General features: G+C 38.4%; 1 protein-coding gene across 1 annotated transcript; it reads left to right on the forward strand.

The window, feature by feature from the left end:
- Positions 1-3535: 3535 nt before the first annotated feature.
- ilf3b (interleukin enhancer binding factor 3b) lies at positions 3536-22829 on the forward strand. Its single transcript, XM_028454791.1, has 18 exons — positions 3536-3668; positions 6076-6171; positions 8093-8310; positions 8394-8568; positions 9608-9755; positions 11935-12026; positions 13544-13639; positions 14450-14561; positions 14649-14746; positions 14828-14939; positions 15026-15139; positions 16250-16455; positions 16534-16710; positions 17622-17906; positions 19745-19880; positions 19957-20004; positions 20387-20806; positions 22245-22829. The coding sequence occupies exons 2-18, from the start codon at positions 6169-6171 to the stop codon at positions 22358-22360; spliced, it is 2556 nt and encodes an 851-aa protein (XP_028310592.1). The 5' UTR covers positions 3536-3668; positions 6076-6168; the 3' UTR covers positions 22361-22829.
- Positions 22830-23770: the final 941 nt, after the last annotated feature.

Consider the following 23770-nt stretch of genomic DNA (forward strand, 5'->3'; position numbering starts at 1 on the left):
ACATTTAGATTTACATTTAACATTTAGATTTGCATCCCTGCGACCCTGAAAAGCAGGAACAAGCGGATCTGAAAATGGATGGATTTAGATTTACATTTAACATTTAACATTTAGATTGAAATTTAACATTTAGATTTACATTCAAAATTTAGATTTACATTCAAAATTTAGATTTACATTCAACATTTAGATTTATGTTTCACATGTACACATTTTTAACAGTGATATAGAAAATGCTGTTTAACATGAATTAGTCTCGAATGAAAGACAAATTAGCCAAATGTTCAAAATATGTCTGCTATGAAAAAGCGAGTTTTACATACTCTCTATGACAGGACTTTAGCTCCTTGGTTATATTGTGATTAAAGGGGACTCCGGTTGATGTAAATCAGGGGTTCACAACTTGTGGGTCGTAACCCTGGTGGGTCATGGAAACAAGAGGAAATAAGGTGATCTTATTGTGAAAGTGATTTGAACCAACATCGCAGACTATTTTCAGAATCGACAAGTTCTTGGTGAATAACGGCGCATCGACTAACCAACTAAACAGTTTCCATATTACAGTGTTAGTTGACAAAAAAATATACAAGCATTAGTTTTTGGTTGGTTTTTAGCTGTGGATGGGGGTCCTGAAGACAGATGATGTGAATGAAGTGAAACGAGTGAGAAGCTCAAAGTAGAGGATATAGAATCCAGATCAGGGTTTTTCATGAACAGAGCACGCGTGAAGAAGAGAACAAGCCTGGAGTGTGAGCTGTACGAAGAAGTCTTTAATAATAGCACCAAATGTGTCCACTCGCACTTTCCAAGTAGAAAATATGAAATAAAATGTCTTGGAGAACTCTGACTGAAACACAAAGGGTTAAGTGTGTTTAAGGGGTAAAAAAAAATAAAAATATTGTTTTCTCTTTAGCTTGCCGATGTGAAGAAGAGCAATGCATTGTGGGTGATGTGGCGCTGTGAAAGAATGTGAACATCACTTTGCATGTGTGTGTTTTTGGATGTAGTAACAATCGTTTCCCCTCTGTCTGAGGGAATAATATAGTTATTTGTTAACAAAGCAGAAAATATAATGTACAGATTTATGTTGAATGTACAGTAATTGCTGATGTTGTATCTTCATAGCACTCCCAAGAAAGTGAGTGTTTAATTCTCGACAGGCAGCTTGTATTAGTTGTACACAGTGCATAGTGATCGAATTCATAAAATTACTTTTATACATCTATTATCTACTCAATGTTATTTAGTTGTTTATTTTTGCTAATTTTGGAATTTCAGCACATAAACCCACCAAAGTGCTTCTCATATTACATTAGCAGTGGTGTATGATTATAGTGTAAATTTGAGAATGGTATTCATTTATATATCTTCTTTTAAGAAGAAACTTTTAATAATATAATTGGTACATGTGTGCGTTTATGGAGGTAGATTTGTGTCTTTATTAATCAATCAAAAATAAGCTTTTTAATAATTAAAAAAATAAATAAATAAATCACTTTAAATAAAAAAAAACTTTTCAATCAAAAATAACTATTTTCAATCAAAAAAAAAATATTTGTGACCCAAATAATTGCATTTAAACACTTTTTTTTTTTTAAAAAAATTGAAGTTAGTTTTGTTTTTGATTGAATAATAAAGACACAAATCTACCTCCATATGCGTCTTGAAAAACCTTCAGACCACCACCATCCCATTAAGGCAACAAAAAGCAACATTGTGATTTATCAGAGAGTTCACATTTTCAAATAAAAAATAAAACAAATCCTCTAACAGCTGGTTGTGTTTTATTTAAATGTTGTAAAAAAAAAAAAAAAAGGACATGAAAGTGTTTTTAAACTCTGTAATTGTTTTACTTAATCTGAAATGACATCAAATCAAACAAATTGATAAATCTGTAAAACAACCTGCTTTACTGTACAGGTTATGCCCATTTTAATTTTAAGGAGCAACAATCTTTCAAATACTTGTATTTCCCTTTGAAAAAGGAAATTGATTTTGATGAGCTTTACAGTGCCACAAAAAAAAAAAAAAAAACACTGCAAAGTCTTTATCTAAGTCTTTAAGAGGGAAAATAGAAAATTGGTTTGGCTTTCACCAAATTGACCATTAACCGATAAATAACAGAACTATTGCGATGTTGTGTGGAGCTATTTACAGGGGTGGGTCTAGGAAGTTTTGGTTAAGGGGCCACTGCAGGGGCACAGACTCAGATTAAGGTGGCACAATAAATTTAAAATAATAAAACAACCACTTAAAATCACAGTTAATAATCCAGTTTACCGTAAATTGTATAATTATTTGCAACATGGGCATTTCCCTTATTTGTTGAAGTAAAGAAATGCATGTGATATGCAGTTGATGCAATAAAATAGTTAATCATATCTGTGTGTGGAACAAATGCCAGCTGCACATTGCAACAACTTGCAACAGAACAAACACAATGCCTTACACATGTTTAAAGTTAAAATATGTAAAACAGCGAAGAAAGTGGAAAAAATAGGAAAGTGGCCTAACCTGATTTGAAAACATTAGATTACATGTGAGTTGCACGACTCCAAAAACATCACAGAAAACATCAGATAAGAGTCACAAAAGCGTAAAATATTGGATTCAGTCACTTTAGCCTGTAGTGTAAATTCCCAATTTTTGGTTTCAGACTGACTTTAAATAGAATAGAATAGAATAGAATCCTTTTATTTTTACAAAGTTGCACATACCCCTCCCAACAAAATTCAAGTACACTTCAAAGATTCAAGCCAAACAGACACAATCATCATAAAAACAATATAAGGTACGATAAAAGTCTGTCAGAATAACCGACCACTTTCCTATAGCAATACATACTTCCTACGGCAGCGGTCTGTAACTTTTACTCTCAAAAGAGCTAGTTAGCCTCATCTCACCTGGATTAAAGTCCTTCCAGATCTGAATAATACATTCTCAATGAAGACAATGTAGTGTAGAAAATTCAATCCAGTTGAAATGTTATTGAATAATGTTATGTAAAGAAGTTTTTTTTACATTAATGTATTTGACGGGCTACAAAAAAGAACTTCAATTTGATAACACGATCATGTCAGTCAACACATGCTAATTGCTAATTTATTGCTATATTTCAAGCATGCATATTTATATTTCTTCCAGAATAGTCTTTCAATTGATTTAGTTATCTTACCAGGAATTTAAAACTTAAGGTTAATTACAGGTGCAAGGAAAGTTAATGGTCTGTAGATGTTGCAGGAGCTGAAGTAGGAAGGTGGCAGTTATTGCATAATATGATTTATTTTTAGGTTAGCACATTTTTGATATCATGATTTCATTTGGTGTTAATGTCATTAATCATTAAGAAAACAACAATTCTTTCTTTCAATATTTTTTAAAGCTATAGGGAGCCATTGCAAAAGAGTCAAAGAGCCACATGAGGCTCCAGAGCCGCAGGTTGTAGACCCCTGTCCTTCGGGCACTGCACTAGTTTAATAAACTAAACTAAATCTGGCCGCGCCCATATTGCTATGCCTCTGTTTTGTTATTGGCTATCAATATAACAATTGGCACGCTTGTCCAATCAGCATTCTCCATCAAACGGTGGGCATGTCCGTTGGTTGCAGAGCGAGAGAGAGAGACCGGGAGCTCACCGTGTGTGTGCAGGATTCATTCATATCTCACAGGTGAGGGAATATTTAAGCAATAAACTATTGCCCAACATGTTTCTTTATAGTTTGCAGTAAATGGGTAAGAGTTAGAGGGCTATGTTTCTCTTCTGTTTTCCCTAAAGCCGAGGATTTGTTGATGTTTGTCTTTGTTCAATGGGGGGGTGGGGGCCTTCGACCATTTTGGTCTCTTGGTTAGCAACATACTACAAAACAATATAATTATTTGTTCGGAATGATGTTTAATCTTTGAAAGGTGTTAGCTGCTAAACAATCTTTTTTTTTGCATTTTGCATTGTCGATTAGCGTTTTCATTCGGCGATTATTTGATGTTTGGTAGCCGGGGGGTGTTAGCACGATGCTAACCTGCGTCAAAGTAAAATGGCGTCTGTTTTCAAAGTACCCCCAGCTGGGATTTTTTTTTAAGGGGTTCATGATCTCTTCAGCTTTTATTGCGTCTTTACATATTCGTGTAGTTTAATCGTTAGGCTGTGTGTATACGGACTTTGTTGAGTGGACCGTCTAATGTAGTCAGTTGGTTGTTCAACGTGTTGCTTCTCATAATAATCAGTCCCATCCATAGGCGGAGTTTGATATTCTTGCCGGGGTGGGGACAAAATAAACAAATAAAATAGAATTAAATATATAGAACGTCTCGAGATTCGCGCCAACCACTATATATGTAATTTAAACTAATTTTAATTTTATTTACTGTAGTAACTTACATGAACTGCTGTGATCCAAAATGCAGCATGAAATGTTCAGCACTCTCTTTGTAACTTATAGAATGAGAGCGTAAAGTTGTTGAAACTAAGCAGTATTGATATTGATTATGTTCTACATGTTATATGATACATGGGAGATACGCTTTAACATGGAGCACTAGATTTTCTGGCACTTGTAAATCACCAAATATAAGTATAGTAATAAGGATGAAAAGCATTTTAAAGTCCAACAATGTAGATGATTGTGTTAAAAGTCTCTAACAACGTTACTCCGCCTTCGTTGAACGCTGAATGCATCCTTTCAACGCATGCGCGAATCGCGTCTACATCCGGTCGGCCTATTTTACGGCAGCTCATGTACTATTTATCTATCTACTATATAAGACAAAAGAAAGAAACGATCAGTATTTAAGAAAATGTCTTAAATACTCAAATAGTAGTCAAAGTTTCTCTTTAAGCTAGGAATAGTTCTTTATAGTGCTGATTTTTGTTTGTACTTATTTATTAATTTCACTACTGCTCGTCTTAACCTATAGTCATTGATTTTTATGTTCCTAGTAACATGGAATACCAGATGTAAGGTTTTGACCAGGACACGGATTTCTTTAAGGCAACAATGACAGCCTCCTCAGTCCTTGGTAGATATAACGGATTACACAATTAGATTCTTCCCAAACAGTTGCTCGTATTACAAAACTCACATTATTACATTTCCTTTTGAAATTGAGTTCATCTCAATGTGATTTGATAGTTTGCGAAGTGTACTCATTGATCTTTCACTCGGTATGGTATTTGTTAATAATAAACTGTTGTGTGTCTATATAGGGCCTCCGAATTTCAGTGAACCTGGAAAACGTCACAGAATTAACTTTCTGAAGTTGAAATTGTGATATGACAGGATGCTCTCATTTTTGTGGGAGAATATTTCAAATTCTTGCCATATTTCCCCATAAAACGAGTGGTTAAATGTATTTTGGGACAGCTCGATTATAGAAAAAAATTATTCAAACAATTATTTGTCAATCAAAAACTTGTTTATTTTTTTGTACCAAACAATGTAAAATATATTCTTTAAACAAAAATACAATCCTTCAAACTCTAAAATCAAGTATGTTTACTTTGCTCTAGGTCTTCATCATCAAACCCAGTGTTCCCATATATGAGAATTTGACTTTCCTAGCTTGTTTACAGTTTACTGAGCGTTTTTGCTGCGTTTCTCCGGTCAGGTTTCCGCAAGAAACAACTTTCCTCGCGTTAGCATTAGGGATGTAACGATTCACTCAACTCCCTATACGATTCGATTCACAATACTGGGTTCACGATACGATTCTCTCACGATTTATTTTACAAAATGGGACTGTTGACAAATTTTTTTTTTGGGGGGAAAAAACTAGAAAATACGGTACTATTTTCCTTTTATTTTTCATTGTCAATGTGTATAATTAAAAAAATATTTAACATTTTTAAATAGTTTTTTCTCAATTATGTGAGTTTTTTAATCGTTGAGTATAATAATTGAAATTGTAATCGAATTTTGATTGCAATTATTTGGATGACATAAGCAAACTAGACTTTTTCTATATGGCGCAAATCTCTCGAGCCCAATACAGTTATTTACAAAATGTAACTTAATTAATCCTGATTTGGGGATGTCGTATTATTTTTAAACCTATATGTCTCATTTGATATTTGTTCTCCAGAGACAGACCGTGCAGTTGTCACCTGCTGTGGACAAGAAGACGTTTCATTTACTTGTTGGATTTGCTACTCATCGCAGCCCCAAGAGAAAAGCAATGGTAATGATTTATTTTGTTTCCTGATGCCTTGTTTGTCCTTGAACAGAGAACACGTTGGTGTCTTTGTCATATGTCACCGCGTCACTTCTAATTTAAGTCAGGGCTGGTGCTAGGGGCGTTGAGAACACACGCTGCTTCTTCCACATCAATGCTCCACATGATTCAGACTCGGCCTCTTTTCAGAATCAGAAGTGCTTTATTGGCCAAGTACAGTTTTTTAAGACAGTACAAGGAATTTGACTTGGTAGTTTGTGCGCAAAACAAACAAAGAAACAAGCCAGCAGCAATCATAATAATGATGATAAATATAAAGGATGAGGGATAAATAAAGGATAGATAGAGAATATAGGATAAATATGATAAATATAAATATATATACAGTGCAGCAGGTAATGTTTTCATGGAGGTGGTGATCGGGTGGTGGGGGTCAGTGGGTGACTGGGGCTGTGTTCATGTGGATGGTGGCAGAGGGAAAGAAGCATGTGTCCTGATGGACCAAAACCTCCTTCCAGAGGGGAGAGATTGAAACAGTTTGTGGGAGGGGTCGGCCACAATCTTTCCTGCACGCCTCAGAATCCTGGAGGCGTACGGATCTTGATTAATCAATGGTTTCCAATAGCGCGGCTGCACTTTTCTGGCTGTTTGAGTAGCTCTACTGCTAAATGTGTGCTCTCTGTTGTTTACCCTCATCGGGTGTCATGTCAGCACCTTGTCTCTCAGGTTTGTTTTTCTGGCTAAGACCTGTTGCATAACAATGCAGCACTAGGTTTGTTACTGTGATCATCACAATATGACTATAGTACAAGGATGTAGTTCTTTAGGTGGCCTTAACAAAATTTCACTGTTATACACACAGATTTGATTTTTTTGACTACATTGTAAACTAAACCATGAAGACATTCTCCCCTGTACTGAAATTTTTGTTGTAATATATTATTGTTTGACCATCCTTCTAGTCTTTGTGGTAGCTATTAGGGATCCACTGAAATAAAAATTCTTGGCCTAAACCGAAACAGCAGCTTCTCTGCTTTGTGGGCGTCTGCCATACGCTTTACACCATCAAGATTTTTTGGCCAATCACCAATCAGTGAGTTTAAAAAAACGATCATTGATCCAATTATAAGAGGAGGGGTGGGTACCAAATTTGGTACTTTATTTTTCTTACTACCTATTACCGATTTACGTAAAATCGAACGGTACCATGTTTTGGTACCTCTTTAATCAGATTTTTTCACCCAGTGGCTGCACTGGCTGAGTAAACAAAACTAGATAAAACAATGCAATGAGAGCATCTACAAAAAGTTGAATCACGAATATGTTGTCATTGATGGATCCTGTGAATTAAGACATTACAACCGATCACAGTAATTGCTTAAAATGCAAATCAGATCCGTGTAAAGCCTTGTCTGCAAGCAGGTTCTCTGCATTCATTGCTGTGTGCATCATTTCTTGTGTGCACTCATTTAATTCCATCCAAGTAATGATTTTTCTCGTTGCGGGTCCGTGTTTACAAAGGGCATCATATAACTACAGTGTCGACGTAACAAAGAAACCTCAATCACACTTACTGCTCCCTCTCAACGTCTGCTTAGAAGAGGCTTTAGTGGTCAACTTGTTTTGGTGAGGAAAGTGTTTCCGCCGAAAATGTACTTTTGGCCCATTTTTGGTGGCAAAATTTTCTGTGCATCAATCGTAGCTGTTATGTGGCATCATGTAAAACAGAACCATGCTTGTCTTTTCTGAATTGCTGTTCGTCTTTGGCAAAACTAAATGTTATTTGCAAAAAGTCCAAAAATCACCCCAACTCACCTAAATAATACAGAGGAGGGTAACATAATGGGATGGTTTAGTAAGAAACAGTCAGATCATTTTATCATTATTTATTACTGATGTGACTGTTTTGATGTAATTCCGCTCATAGGCTCCGCCAATGCGCCACCGCTCCATGCGTGTCTTCCTGCACGATGACCGTCACGTCATGGCAAAACACGCTGCCATCTACCCAACTCAGGAGGAGCTGGAGAATGTCCAGAACATGGTGTCTCACACAGAGCGGGCCCTGAAAGCGGTTTCTGACTGGCTGGACAAGGAGGAGAAGGTGACCCCTAAGGGTGACTCTGATGAAACCGAAAAGGAAAGGTGAGGCGAAGGCTGTCGGGCTCCTTTGGATTATGTACTGAACTGCATCCTCTGACCGTCTTTCTGCTTCTCTGTTGGGGAAGTGAGCCCAAAGATCCGGCTGCTCGTTCCCTGCGTGGGGTCATGAGGGTTGGTCTGGTGGCGAAGGGGCTTCTGTTAAAGGGGGACCTGGATCTGGAACTGGTGCTCCTTTGTAAGGACAAACCCACCATCGGTCTGCTGCAGAAAGTGTCTGAGAACCTGGTTTCACAGCTCAAGGTGAGAGCAGACATCATTCCACTCCGTAATTATAGGTCATTGTATATGTAAGAGATCATTAAGTTATAGATATATATTAAAAGATAGAACACGTGAAATATAAAAGACATTTGAAAATGAATGCATATTTTGACCGAGTGAACGTTTACACAGACTTTTCAGAGTGAACATCTGGATTATCTGGGTGGCAACAAACCATTGCCAAATAGAAAGATTGTATTTGGTTTCTCCACTAGTCTGAATCACTAAGCAACAATCACATAAAGGTTACTACATGTTTTTAGCGGAAGGGGAATTTGGTTCATAGTAAGTCTGTCCACATTTTTCCAACCTGTACAATCAATCAACACAGGAAATGAACAGGATACGGGGACATCAATCCACAAAATTTAGTATGTGTTATATTCACTGTCTGGTGGCTTTTTCTGTTCCAGAAGGTACATGATTGTGAAAAATCTGAGGCCCTAGATCTGGATAAAAACAAGTTCAAATTGTGCAAAGAAAAAACTTTCACCAGCTCCCTTATCAAGCTACTAGATACCATTTGACAGTATTTTTTTTGTAAGCTCCAACATGAGCGTTAAGTGTTTAGTATAGCGCAACAAAGATGTAGAAAATGGATGCAAAGTTGACACGCTGCTTTTTTTCGGCCAGATTGGGTCCCCCTGATTGACCGAATCATCAGTTAGTCTGGTTACAAACTGTGTCACTACAGCCACTAAAATTCTTCCAAGCAAAACAGCTGCAAAACGTGTCTCACAAATGAAGTGTTAATTGCTCTAGAATACCTTTTAAAGAATTTAGTCTAATGAAACCTCTACTATCATATATGATCTTTGATGATGCTAAATTGCAAGTAATATTCACTACAGGTAAGGTTTAAACTATAACAGTGGCCATTATTGATGGTTTTGTAGTTTATTTTTATATATAATAAAATATATAATGAATAGAATTTTAAGGAAGAAATACTATATTGTGATATAAAACTTTCTCCATATTGCACAGCCCTAATTTGAAGCTTAACTCTCTCCTCCAGGTCATCACCAAAGAAACGTATTACGTGACGCATGTAGTTGAGGAGGCGAGCATCGTTATCGGCAATGCCAAAGAGCCCCCGCTGAGGCTCACCATTCACCTGGCATCTCCATTGGTGCGTGAGGAGATGGAAAAGGCTGCAGCTGGAGGTAAGCTCTCACACGCTCTGGCCTGGTTTGGCTGCGTCATTCTCCTTACTGCAGCGCTCACTTCTCCAGCAGAGAAAGCCAGGCAGACTAGACAGATATGTTTATTGGGCCTTCAATGGAGCTAGGGGACAAAAAACACACTGTCATGTAATGAACCTGTGCTATGCTTATAGCTCTAGACTCTCTCATAGTTCCATGTGATGTAATTGTACATTTTTGATGGCCCAATATACAGTATAGGACAGGTAGCTTACTCCCATTTTAACCACGGAGGAGATTAAAGAAATGAAGGCTTACTGAGAATTTAAACCAATACAAACCACTTTGTTTGCATGTGTTTATACTATTGATGATGAACGGTTTGCATTGCAGCAAAAATGAGGAGCGAAACAGGAAGTGAAACAATGTTTTGGTTGTTTAAACCAGCACTGTGCTGCTGATCATGTCTGATGACATTTAGGAAGGCGAGCGCTGGGTTACAGATTATGGTTTATATTATTGTAGCTCACCTTTGATCTGTGATGCCGGAGATCTTTAAGGAGGTTATATGCAGGTGTTGAACTTTGACCTTATCTGTGGCCCCGCACTCACTCCGCAAGGCCCGGATTGGGCGCCATTTGTTTAGAGCCATCAGTTTTGCTGCAGTGTGGACTTGTTTTGATACCCACTTTTTGTGCATCTGATAACTTCTGCCTGTGGTTCCAATTCTGATTCTCTCTGTCAAGCCTTCTAGTTTGTCAATTTTTAGGGACGCTGGACCTTTGACCAACTGGCCGCTCTCTGTCTCGGAAGGGGCAAAGTGCAGTGTACCCAGAATAGGGGCGGAGGGGAGGGGCTCTACCTCCAGCACATGCACACACACAGAGCAAAGCACTGACTTTACAGCATTCATTTGAAACAAACCAAATTTGCACAATAATTTTTTAGGCCCTGTTTACACGACAACGTTTTGCTTCCGTTTCTGTTTTCGTTTCCAAAAGTTCCGCATTCACATGGCAACGTTTTCAAAGCAATCTCTGTTTATAAGAGACCAGGGGAAACATAAATAATGATGTAGTAAACAAGCCAGGCCAATAGATAGATGGCAATGTGGTTTTGCAAAAACTCTTGCTCGGAGAAAACAAATAAGAGTAGAGCTCTAGTCGGACCTACAGAGACCCAAACCCGAATAAAGTCGGTCTCTCTTTAAGTCCGAATCCATTGATGTCTGACACTATTCAAATTTGTGTGCAGCGTGCACATGTAACACACACAGCTGAGAGAGCTGCATATGTGCAACAAGAACGAGTTGTTAATTAATTTTTTTTTATCATAATTTATTAATGTAGAGGACAGCCATTCACCACATCACCATCCATTTGTGCACCAATCCATACACATTAACTGATCGTTTATTTACGACTGCGCTGACTTTTTCACGTAGTTGGTGCCACACAAAACACTGCTCGGTATTGTATCGACTCACATTAAATGTAACACCAACCTGCATTTCACTGCCTGGTGGAACAGAGATGAACACGAGCTTAGAGGAGAGACTGGCAGACAAGCCACGAGTACCCACACCTTTAAAACACATCCCAGGAGTACAAGGACTACAGAGAAGCACTAAGAATCATGGGACATTTAGGATTTTAATGGCAACTACTCCGCGGCGGTGCGTCAAAGTATGTAAGCTCTGAGGAGAGCAGACAGTCCGCGCAGAGTCCGTTGTGCACGGGGTTGTGACACAGAAAGTGTTGGTTCCCTGTTTACTCGAAAACGGTGAGTGAAGCATTTTCAAAAAGATTTGATAAAGTTCCATTTTCAAGCACCAAAACACCTTTGCCATTTAAATCAAGAGGATTGACGTCCAAAACACAAAACTTTTGCGTTTTCACTTGAAAACTTTGTCATGTAAATTGGGCCTTATTCACATTAAGGAGTTTTTCACACTCGAGTCCTATTCAAGCCCACCGTACATGTGATTTGACATCTGGCAGTGGGAGTTGGTTTAAGTGTAATGGCAGCACATACATTGAAATTGGAGGCTGAGTGTTTGTTGGTCCTCCTGTGGAGGGGTCCCCCTCCCCTCCCCTCTCCTGCCTGTGGTTTGGGATGGCTGCCTGTCTTCCCCCTGGCCGGCTGACAGAACTCCCCTTGGTCAAACTGTACCTTGTCTTCTTATTCCACCTGCCAATAGAAACGCTTTCAGTCAACGATCCTCCGGATGTTCTGGACAGGCAGAAATGCCTAACTGCCTTGGCATCTCTCCGCCACGCTAAGTGGTTCCAGGTTTGAATCTTGTTTTTGTCTCTAAAGCAGAAGTAGTCTTGGTTTTTTTGCCGTTTGTTTTATTGTCTTTTAATTTTGGCATTTAAGTGTTTTTTTTTTTTTTTTTTCCTTTTCTGTAATTGACTCCTTTTTGAAGTGAACTTCTTGTCGTAATACTCAACGATCTGGGTGTGTGTTTCACTGGAAATTTGTCATTACACTTGTGTGATGCTTTGCCCACCACACGTCCAATTATAGTTTATAGCCAGTTTTTTTTTAAAAAAAAAAAGCTAATGTTCCAGTAGCATTTAATGCACACGTGTCAAACTCAAGGCCCGGGGGCCGAATACGGCCTTTTTGAGCATCCAATTTGGCCGCAGCAGAAAGCAAAAAAGTCAGAAACCATGACTCCTTGTGTAAAATACCAACTAATTCATTTGTATACATCTCCAAATTAATACACAATTTCAATGAAACCACAATATTAGCAGGGCTTATATCACATAATGGCAGTTATTTTAACTGCAAATTTGAATTTATTCTACATTCCCCAAAATTACATAAAAATGGGACAGATATGTTAATTATTGCTTCGCAAGGATCAGTGCCATACATATTTTATATTTTAATTCCACGTGGAAGTGCAAACTAGGGCGCAATCATGATTAGATTACAAATTTACCATCCAAATCTGCAGGCCACTTAAGATAAATTGCTCCGTATTTGGCCCCTGAACTAAAATGAGTTTGACTGCTCTGCTTTAATGCAACGTCTCCACTCACTTTTTCACACACACACACACACATGTACGTATATACGTCCAGGTGCAATATTTCTACAGCCTCATTGTTGCAGTGGGTGATTTTTATTTTTGTATCAACACAAGCTACATGTAGTCCACTCTTCTACTGCCCCCATCTGGTAGATCTGTCCAGGTAACCATTGTTTGACAGTACCTCATCCCCTCCTGTGGCCTGTGTCATATCCAGCTTCTCACACAGTAACCTGCAGCTCACCATCTCTGCAGCTTCTTATCGTAGAGTGTGTGCCCTCCAACTTTCTGCTCTCTGGCTGTTTCTTTCTGTCACCGTGTGCACCAAAAAAAACTCAGCGGGAATATTGCACCTAGAGTGAGATTTCCTCCTAAAATTAATTTTGTCATCATCAGTGTAGCGACTATCTGGAAATTCTGTACCACATTGCTCACGCTAAAGCTGTTAATCAGTTGTAGCAGGAAGTGTGTGCTCCAAGGATGGTCAGACATAAGCTAGTGCACAATGTTTCCTTCATGGTTCTGATCACGTTGGCTTTTTTAATCATTGGATGCATGAATGGAAACCAAGAAAAACCCGTGTTTTAATCTAAACTTTTCTTAATGACAAAGCTAATCTTTCATAGACTGTGTGGCTTTATTATTTATTGCTTTCCCTTTGTTTTGGATGTTTATCTCTTCAGCTGTGGAATCTGTTTCTAGTTTTATTAAAAGTGTATGTCCACCTCGTGCTCCCCCCTCCTCCCCCTCCTACTTGTGTCCTCAGGCCAGAGCCAATGGGCTGCGTTCCTGCGTCATCGTCATCAGGGTCTTAAGGGACCTGTGTGGACGTGTCCCCACATGGGCTCCACTGCGAGGCTGGGTGAGTTTTAACGGAATCGCCTACCTCGTTTGTGGAGTAAATGCAGCTCATCCTGGTTCTCAGCCACTGCAGCAAACATCCTTTACTAAAACTGCAATAGAAATACAATAGGGGGTGGAGCTTATCTGAGGTCACGCTACCTCAAATCATGCTATCTTTCCGAGATTATGGACTGTACCTTTGCATAACCCCATGAACTCGATGACTGAGTACAGTTACATGTATTGATAAATCTAAATAGTTTCCTGTTTTGAGATCTACCAGTGTGAGAATTGACTATTTAATTATTATTGCTGAAGTGATTGCTTGCTCCATTTCTTAATAATAATAGATTTTGTTTTAAAGAGCCTTTCAGGCCTTTCAAAGACACTTTACAATAAAACAAGTGATAAAAACAGTGCAATACAATAAAAAACAAATATACAGTATGTTCCAAGAGTACACTCACATTGGGCATAGAAGCAGGACAAACATGCTAGGCTTAAATGACCAAATACAAAGTTGTGGCACAATTGCAGTCTTTACTTCTTGGCTATTGCCACTATGTGTGTTCCACTTCTAATGCTGTAGAGGAAAGACTTTGTGCCAAAAGACAAATGCAATCTAATTAAAAACTAGTCGCACCTCTGAACAGTTGGTGTTTCACAGTACAGCTTTTTTAGTTAACTTCTGCTCTTAACATGAAAGGGTTCTGATTGTTAGTGGGATAACTTGATTTATTTTTAGTTGAGATCGTTTCATTCCCAGGCATGGACCTATAATATGTGTGTTTCTGTGACTGAGCCTAAAAATTGCACCTCTGTTTTGCAGCCGCTGGAGCTGATCTGTGAGAAAGCCATCGGCACAGGGAATCGACCTATGGGGGCGGGAGAAGCTCTGCGGAGAGTTTTGGAGTGTCTTTCTTCCGGGATCCTCATGGCAGGTACAGATATGGGTCGGCTGATTTGAAACGTGTTGCTCTGTCCACTTTCATGTGAATTTAAACATTGCACCGCTGATGTGTTGGCAGACGGACCTGGCCTCTTTGATCCGTGTGAGAAGGATCCCACAGATTCCATCGCTCACTTGGACCGCCAGCAGAGAGAAGACATTACAGCAAGCGCCCAGGTGAGTACAACAGGAACGTGAAATTTTGGGACAAAGCCAACGCGGTTGTATGTTTACATCATGTGTTCGTGTGATCCTCAGCATGCCTTAAGGCTGTCAGCCTTTGGACAGTTTCACAAAGTGCTCGGGATGGAACCTCTTACCTCTAAAACCACCAAGAAGATTCGCAGTGAGACGACCATCGATTACACAGGTAATATTGAGCTGTAATCAAAGCTCAGTAAACACGTTGGTGCTCGTTCTTTGTTCTCATGGTTGTTTTCTTGTGCTGTGATGTAGTGCAAATCCCCCCCAGCACAGCATACGCTCCCCCAATGAAGAGGCCCATTGAGGAGGAGGAGGGAACTGAGGACAAGAGTCCCAACAAGAAAAAGAAAAAAGTGCAGAAGAAATGTGAGGATATGGTTGTTTTTTTGTTTGTTTGTTTTTTTCAAGCAAACGTAACTGTTTTTTTTAATTTTTTTATTATAATTTTTTTTCATTTTCACTCTGAAAACTAAAAGTCAAACAAAACCTCTTTGATGTGTTCATGTAAAACTTGCCAAATGCTTTTAATGAACACGTTGTAGCATGAATCTTAGGCGTTGCCAGACAAAATGGTAATATAACGCTTTAAAGAGCAAGGTGATATATTGAGTCGAGGTCTATCGAGTTTCCTATTTTGGGCAAAGAAAATTACATTATTGCCTATATCATATAAGTATTTGTAGCTTATTTTGTTTTCAAATATTTTTAGGAGCCGCTGCCTTCACTACTACTCATAACAGCATAAAAGCACAGTTAAAGCTTCACAATTTGAGAATAAAACTTAACGTTGATTCAGAAAGTTTGCCTGACTCCAATGCTGGCTCTCTGCTTCTTTATACGATCGGTGCTATCAGTAATGTGTTGGCTGGTCAAAGTCTACTCAAATATTTAAGAGAAGTCCTACACCTGGTTGTGATGCTAGCTTCAGATGTCATGCCAAAATGAGATGAAACCTCCCAACAGGTCACTTAGACATGCAGCGTAAGCAGGAACTTTAGCAGTATATGTGCACAAGTTTGTGTATTAAGTTAAACTGAATATATGTGTGAGTATTAGTAGTGCTGTCAAGTCATTACAAAAATTGTGCGATCAATTAATCATACTCTGTAGTTCATTAATCTAATTATTGTCTTTTTTAAATGAAAAAAATGGCAGGGAATCGCCCTCAACTTGAGGTATTTTCTTTTAAATTACATTATTGTGGCTGATCAAAACATGTAAAACAACTCCAAAAAAAAACACATTTTCAGAAAAATAAATGAAATAACAGAAAATATAAAAGACTATGAAATCAAATACACAAAGTATGAGATAAATAGACTAAATACCTTTAACACACAAAAGCAGAAATAAACAAAATTACAACAAACAAAAAAAAGTGAGAAAAACGCACAAAGTGGCAGTTAAAAACATACAAAATGAGATAAACAAAACAACATACGAAAGTTTAAAGTCTGTTTCTGTCTCGTCCATTAGCTTCAGAAGACAAGGCGGAGCCTCCTCAGGCGATGAATGCCCTCATGAGGCTCAATCAGCTGAAACCAGGTCTCCCGTACAAACTGATATCCCAGACGGGCCCAGTTCATGTTCCGGTCTTCACCATGTCTGTTCAAGTGAACGGAAAAACCTTTGAGGCCTCTGGACCGTCCAAACGTACAGCCAAGCTGCACGTGGCTGTAAAGGTGAGGGTGCCTCGTTGTCCTCCTCTTCTCTGAGCTACGTTTAGGTTATTTTTTGATGATGTGTGTGTGCTGTTACAGGTCCTGCAGGATATGGGCCTCCCGGCCGTACCAGAACTGCCAAAGACGGCTGAGCCAGTGAAGGCACTGGAGTCGGTGGCAGAAACCGCTGCAGAGCAAGTTAAACTATTGGAAACGCTCACAGCGGCTCCAGCTGATGCCTCAGCCGACGCAGACAGCAGCGCGGATGCTGGAGAGGTCATTGTTTTCATTTGGCACAGTTTAAAATACAATCAAACATAATAATGTCCACAGTGGACAGACATTAACAGAAATCAATACATTTAGAGACATGCCAGGGAAACCCCAATAAACCCTCAAGGGGCTTGAAGAAGAGGGCTCCCCATTTAAACTTTATTAAAGAAAGAAAATAAAAGATATAAAGTTTTGGTCAGAGATTGAAACGTTTAAAAAACAGAGACATAAATACAAGTTAAGAGTTGCTAAAAATCAGGGAAGTCTGTCCGATAAAAGTATGTTTTAAGATGTGATTTAAAATCTTAAGAGAAAAAATGTATAATAATAAAATAAATTCATTACAAAATAAAGGAAAGCAGAAAAAAGGAAAAAGAAAAACATTAGCATCAAAATCAAAAGTCAAGCAAAAAAAACAAACAAGGACAAATAAAAAAACAAAAAGCAACCATTGTTTGGTTATTATTTAAGGAGTAGGAGTTTGATCAATTAAATGAGCAGATGAGAAGGGAGTGAATTCCATATTCTGGGACCTCTGGATGTAAATTGAGAGCTGTTTAGGTAAGATAATTATGTATTTAATTATTGGCTGTAAAGTAATTAAAAATTGTGGGAGTGTTAAATTTAATGAACCATGTACGAATTAGCAATCTGAAGTTTTTCATTTGATAAATGTTAAGTTTGCTAAACAGAGATACTGAATATCTTCTGAGCTGAGAAAGTAATAACTCTCACTGCTCTTTTTTGTAAATCATAAATTAGCTTCAGTTTAGTGAAGTGAGTAATTGGCTCAGGCTATATTAGAATAACTAAGAGACGGTTTGTTAGTTTTGAACTATTTTGAACCATCCATACTTTACTCTCCCTCCACCATGCAGCTGAATGTTCCTTTCTCTTCTGATTTTTCCCATCAGGCTTCTCGCCAACAAGGGCCAATCCTGACCCAACACGGTAAGAATCCCGTCATGGAGCTCAACGAGAAGCGCCGCGGGCTCAAGTATGAGCTCATCTCGGAAAAAGGCGGCAGCCACGATAAGCGCTTCGTCATGGAGGTGGAGATCGACGGGGAGAAATTCCAGGGCGCGGGCTCCAATAAGAAGGTGGCCAAGGCGTACGCTGCACTGGCTGCTTTGGACCAGTTGTATCCTGAGGGCAGCGCGCTGACGGAAGCCCCCAAGAAGAAGAAAGGACAGCCGATGGTGAGCCATCCAACTACTTTTACAAAGACGGACGTTTCGTTTTGTGCATCTGAAAATGACACTGACACAAAAAATAATTACATGTCAATAGAAAGCTGAGATTTTACTGTTGCTACGACACTGTCGATCAAATGTCCACATTTATTTATGATAAGGGACAGTGCCCATTAATGGACATGAACATGTAAATGTGCCAGATTGTAACCACTGGCTAATTTCCCTCCGTAGTCACACTTTCAAATTACCCTTAAAACCTGACTGAGATGAATGTATCTGACTTCATTACCTCCACCAAAGAGCTAATATTTTCATCGCTGTTTGTCTGTTAGCAGGATTATGTCAAAGTACTTGGGTTTTGTCAAAAATTCTACCAAAGATAGACCTTACACCATGGAAGATTCATTAAAATTGTAGGGGCGCCAGATCCTGATTTTATCATCCCCCGCCACAAAGTGTGAAGGGGAATATTGGTATGAGCTTCGTACGTTCGTCTGTCCGAGTTAAAGGGGACAGCTTTTCTCAGAAACTGTTTAAGATAGGATAACCAAATTCGGTGTGTGGCTTCAGGGTATCAATACTTTGATTGCACACTTCTCTGTTTTGGAGTTATTGCCCTTGTGCTGTTTTTTTACTGTGTTTGAGGTATCTTCAAAGGGGACAGCTTTTCTTAGAAACCGTTTAAGATTGTTAGTAATTTTATATTCTGATGTGATAATATTTTTTTATATATACATCTAAGTTCCTAGATTTAGGACATTTAGGAAAAGGTTTTGAATTATGACAACCAATTTGGCGGAAGATGTTGACTGTCTTCTTGTTGTTTTTTTTTTGTAGATTATTATTATTGCGCTGTTTAAAAAAAAAAAAACTAAGAAAAAAAAAATACATTTCATTAATGGGGTCTGAAATTTTGGGAGCTTTAGTGATGGACAGCCAGTCAAGAGTGATGTAATTTTAAATTCTCTTTTCTTTAACACTCTTGCATTGGTGAATGGCTTGTTCTTAGACCTCCTGTGAAGTTGTTTGTTAAAACAGATTCAGCTGTGTCTCCTATTGTGTTGATGTATGAAATGTTTTGCAAAAGCAACAAATCCTGGCATGAACTGGCAAAGATGTGACATGAATATTTTGCATTCAGACGTGGTTATGCTTTACTCTTTGGGGTAGGGGGTCATTACACCTAAAACATGTTTCCTTACATTTTGTAGGTAGAGGGCTTAGCGCTATTAGGTATTAATTGAAAAAGCATTGTGGTTACAATGGGAGTCAATTGGGCAAATTTGGTCACGAGTGGCAAAATTCCATACAGCTAGCCTTTAAAATGACCAGAATATAGGCAAACAAATAAACACCTTAAATGTCACTTTTGGTACCAAAGATACCCTGAGGGTTAAGTTGAGACCTAAGCTGTGGAACGCTCTTCCCCTCCACATCCGTACGGCCCCCACCGTGGAGTGTTTTAAATCTCGTCTCAAAACTCACTTTTATTCTCTGGCTTTTAGCACCGCGTAAGTTGTGTGGTCCTCTGTGTCTTTTATTTTATGTTTTTGAGTTTTATTTTATTTAGTTTTTTAATGTGTTTTTATTTATATTTATTCTTTTAAACTGTTTTATTTTTATTTATTGTTTTATACTCGTTTAGTGGCAGAGCTCATTTGTATTGTTTTGGTTTTATTGTTGTGGTCGCATGTTCAGCACTTTGGAAACGTTTTGTTGTTTAAATGTGCTATATAAATAAAGTGGATTGGATTGGATTGAAACACCTTAAATGTCACTTTTGGTACCAAAGATACCCTGAGGGTTAAGTTGAGACTTGACATGACTTGTTGTCATTTCAGCATCCCCCTGGGCTCGGCATGATGGGGGCTTCTGGTGGTGGAGAGGGTGGAATGATGCCCAGAGGCAGAGGAAGGGGGGGCCGAGGTCGTGGAAGAGGGCGGGGCTTCAATAACGGCGGCAGCTTTGGCCAAGGAGGTGAGAAATACATTTGTGTTAAAGTCTTGTGTATTGTTCCCCATTACAGCGTGCTGACTATTAATGTCTCGTCCAGGTGGTTTTGGGTCATATGGGTATGGAAACAACCCCACCTCTGGTTACAGTGAGTATTCTCCTCTCCTGTTTCACTCTTTGCATTGTGTTGGTGGGTGGTTGTGTTAAAGAACGGGACAAATCTAGCCCTTTAGAACATCCAATTCGGCCCGCAGGAGAAAAAACATGAATCATTGTGTAAATGACACAACAATATTTGCAGGGACTCACAGTTTTCCTGGTGCTTATACCGCACGATTGCAGACTTTTCTAATGTTAAACTGTTGAGAAAAACCTCAAAATTCTTTCATATTGCTTCGGGAGTGTTTTTTTATAGTGAGTTTTATCAGTAAATGTGACATTCTCCATGACTTTGCTGCAGTTTTATGCTTTAAGGTTATTGGAACACATGCTGTGATGTGTTCTAAAGCTGCTCTACAATCATTTCCCAGATTACTACAACGCTGGGACTAATGGTGGGGCGGGGCCAGCAGGCAGCCAATCCAGCGGACCTCCATCCAGCACTTCTCCAGGATCCTCTCCAAGCTCCTACGGCTCCTATTTTCAGGGCGAGGGCACGTACAGCGCCGCCCCTGCCAACAAGCTTCAGAAAAAGAAGCCCCCAATGCACAAGGGGGGAAAGGGACCATTTCCTGGCCCCCCAGGGGTGAGTGCCGGCCCTGCTGGGGGGTACCAGTCCAAAACTCCCTCAGGGCAGGGCTCCTTCAACCAGTATGGACAAGGTTACGGTCAAGGGAAGAAAAGTTTCAATCAGCAGAACCAAGGAGGGCAGAGTGGGTACACCTACAGCACTGCTTACCCCAGCCAAGTGACGGGGGGAGCCGGAGGAAACCCAGACTACAACTATGAAGGTAATGTGATGCTCCGATTGATCAGCAATCAATCCATCATGAGTGGAACATGTTACAGTGACTGGAAAACACATTAAAGACATGAATATATGAAAGATTTAGAGGTAACACTGTCACCTTTGCTTCAGGTTTGGTTAAATGTTCAGAAAACTAAGGGCCACCTGACTTAAAACAGTGTTTAAGCTAGGGCTGAGTGATATATCGAGATTCAAGATATTACAAGTTTTCTATTTTGGTGATATTGAAAATTACTAGGGGTGTCCCGATCGGATATGGGTCCGATATCAGCCAGAAAACAAATATCGGATTTTATCGGACTGCGTCTATAATCTCCGATAAGATTTTGTCCCTGCCCTCAGTTGTTCCCACCATATACTGACAGTAAAAAAATAACTCAAGTGAACTTGAATTGTTGATTATTGTTCTCTGTTTGAGGAACATCACTTGATCAAGCCTTTTCTAACATTCCACACTACAAAATAAGTAATACAAGTATGTATGATTCATGCTGATATCGCATCGATATAGGTATCGACCAATACTCAAGGCTGCAATATCGGTATCGTATCAGAAGTGAAAAAGTTGTATCGGGACATACCTAAAAATTACAGTTTTGCCTATATTTATATTATATTTATAGCTTATTTAGTTTTAAAATACTTGTTCTAGTAGTCGCTGCTTTTACTAATCATCGGAACAGTATTGAAAGCACAGATAGATGGATTTCTGTGTCCCCGAACCCAAACTTTCCCCTAAATATCCACACTAAGGAACTCACTCACACGTGCTGTCTCTTATAGTAGATATCTTATAAATTTATCTGCTGAATTATAATCTGGCAGGAATAAGGGGCCAATTCCCATATTGGACAATTCAAAATGGCGGCCAACAGGTTTTTTTGTTACTAGCCAACCAAAAGTCACGTAATTAAAATTAAAAACGCATTTCTAAGGTCCTGGAACTCAGGGATTCTAAATATGATGTCTATTTGACAGTAACCATGACTGAATGATCATTCAATATGGCCACCTGTGAATATTTAACATTGAACATTGGCACAAAATGTTTTTTACAACATCTCAATTTAAGATATCCTTAATTAATTAACAAAATCAACAAATAAATGTGTGTGTGTGTGTGGCATTTTGATTCAGCAAATTTAACCCTGAATTGTTTTCCTTTGAATTAAAATTATAAAGATTTATATCATACATCATCATTTTTGAGAGAAAATATTGATATGAGTTTTTGGCCCATGTTTGAGCCTTTTTGTTGCATGTGAAAGACAGTCAGACCTTTAAGATTTGAGCTGCTTCTTTTGTTTTATATATGTTGTAATCTTTCATATGACAGTTGTTTTATATTTTTATATAATATTTATATTCTTCATTCATGAGCCACTAACTGTGATTTTTTTTTTTTAATGTTTTTTTTTCAGGTTTCAACAATCAGTATGATTACAACTCACAAGGCGGGAACAACCAAGGCTTCAATCAGAACCAGTACAACCAGGGCTACAGAGCGGACAGCAGCATGAACTACCAGTACAGATAGACTGGAACACAGCACGGTGTCACGCTCCCCTCATCCCTTCTCGCCGAGTCGCTCCTTGGTTTTTTAATTAAATGTGTCCTAAATGTAGCACAAGTGCTGCAGATCTGCTGACTTTAGTGCGCCGTGTCTGGTTTTTTATTTATTTCATTTCTTTTTAATCAAACTGTCATCATCCTTAAGTATGAAGTTACAGACTGCTGAGCTGACACATTCTGTGCTCTGTTAGCGGAGAACATGTTTGAATTAGTTTCATGTGAACTTAGTGACATTTTGTAGTTTAAACTACAAACTTTGATCTAATCTTTGTAACCTACTTATTATCTTCTCTTCTCTTTAAATTACCTCATGTGATGACTGCCAACTGGAAAAAAACGCAGTCCAGATTTAAATCCCCTTCCACTGGTGTGGGATTTTTTTTTCCTGTTGGTGTGTAACGAACTGTGATTGTAATAAAACAGTTTTTGTTTGACGTTGAAGCTCTTTAGTGTTCTGACCAACGAAGGGAGAGCTGCTGAAAAGCTTGTCCATGGAGGGGTTTCAATATTAACTCTCAGGCAGGATATAGTTTCCCAAAGTGGGGTACACAAATTGTCGTAGGGGGTACGTGAATAAAAAATTAAAAAAAACTGACATTAAAAACCAGAATATAAATAGACCAGCAGTCAGGAGCCTCCATGCATTGCCACAAAGTACACCTTGGCCTCTGTTAGAGGTCCCTCCCATCTGTCTCGTGGTGACAGAAAAACTCTTCAAAAAAGTGCAAATACGAGACTTTGAGATAACGTACTTGTGTGAAAATGGATTTTCAGCTTTGACAAACATGATGATGGAGAATGATTTAAGACTCAAATTCAGCCAAAAATTGCAGAGTTTTGTTCATCCTCTCAACTTCACCATTCTAATTAAAGTTGTAGATGGTTGTATTTCACAGTTTCAGGGTGATTAATGTTATATTACTGTTATATGTTCAATCAACAAATGTTTGGTATTTATTTTTTCTAAAAGGAAAAGAAACAGTTTCTCACTGAAAATGCAGTAGGCTAATTAATTAATTAAGTCAGGTGATAATTCTAAATGTTCAAAATTTTATATTGCATATATCTGGCGACATTTTTTCTATAGAATTTGTTTTTGATTATTTGTTAAATTGTGTTACAAAGATATCTTTATACTGCATTTTATTTGAACTAGTTATATATTTGAGAAAGCGTACTCCAAGTATAGAACACTTTAGTTTGAGATTGTGTGTGGTAAAGAATAAAAAATACATGAATTAAAAAATCATTATTTTAATAAGTAATTATTTATTTTATTATTATCTGTACTTAACATTTAAGGTGACCTTAAGGTTGAAACAAAACTGTTCTAAAGAGTTGAATAGAGTAAATATAGACGAAAAACATGCTCCTC

This window comes from Gouania willdenowi, chromosome 8, assembly GCF_900634775.1.
Source record: "Gouania willdenowi chromosome 8, fGouWil2.1, whole genome shotgun sequence".
Taxonomy (NCBI): Eukaryota; Metazoa; Chordata; class Actinopteri; order Blenniiformes; family Gobiesocidae; genus Gouania; species Gouania willdenowi.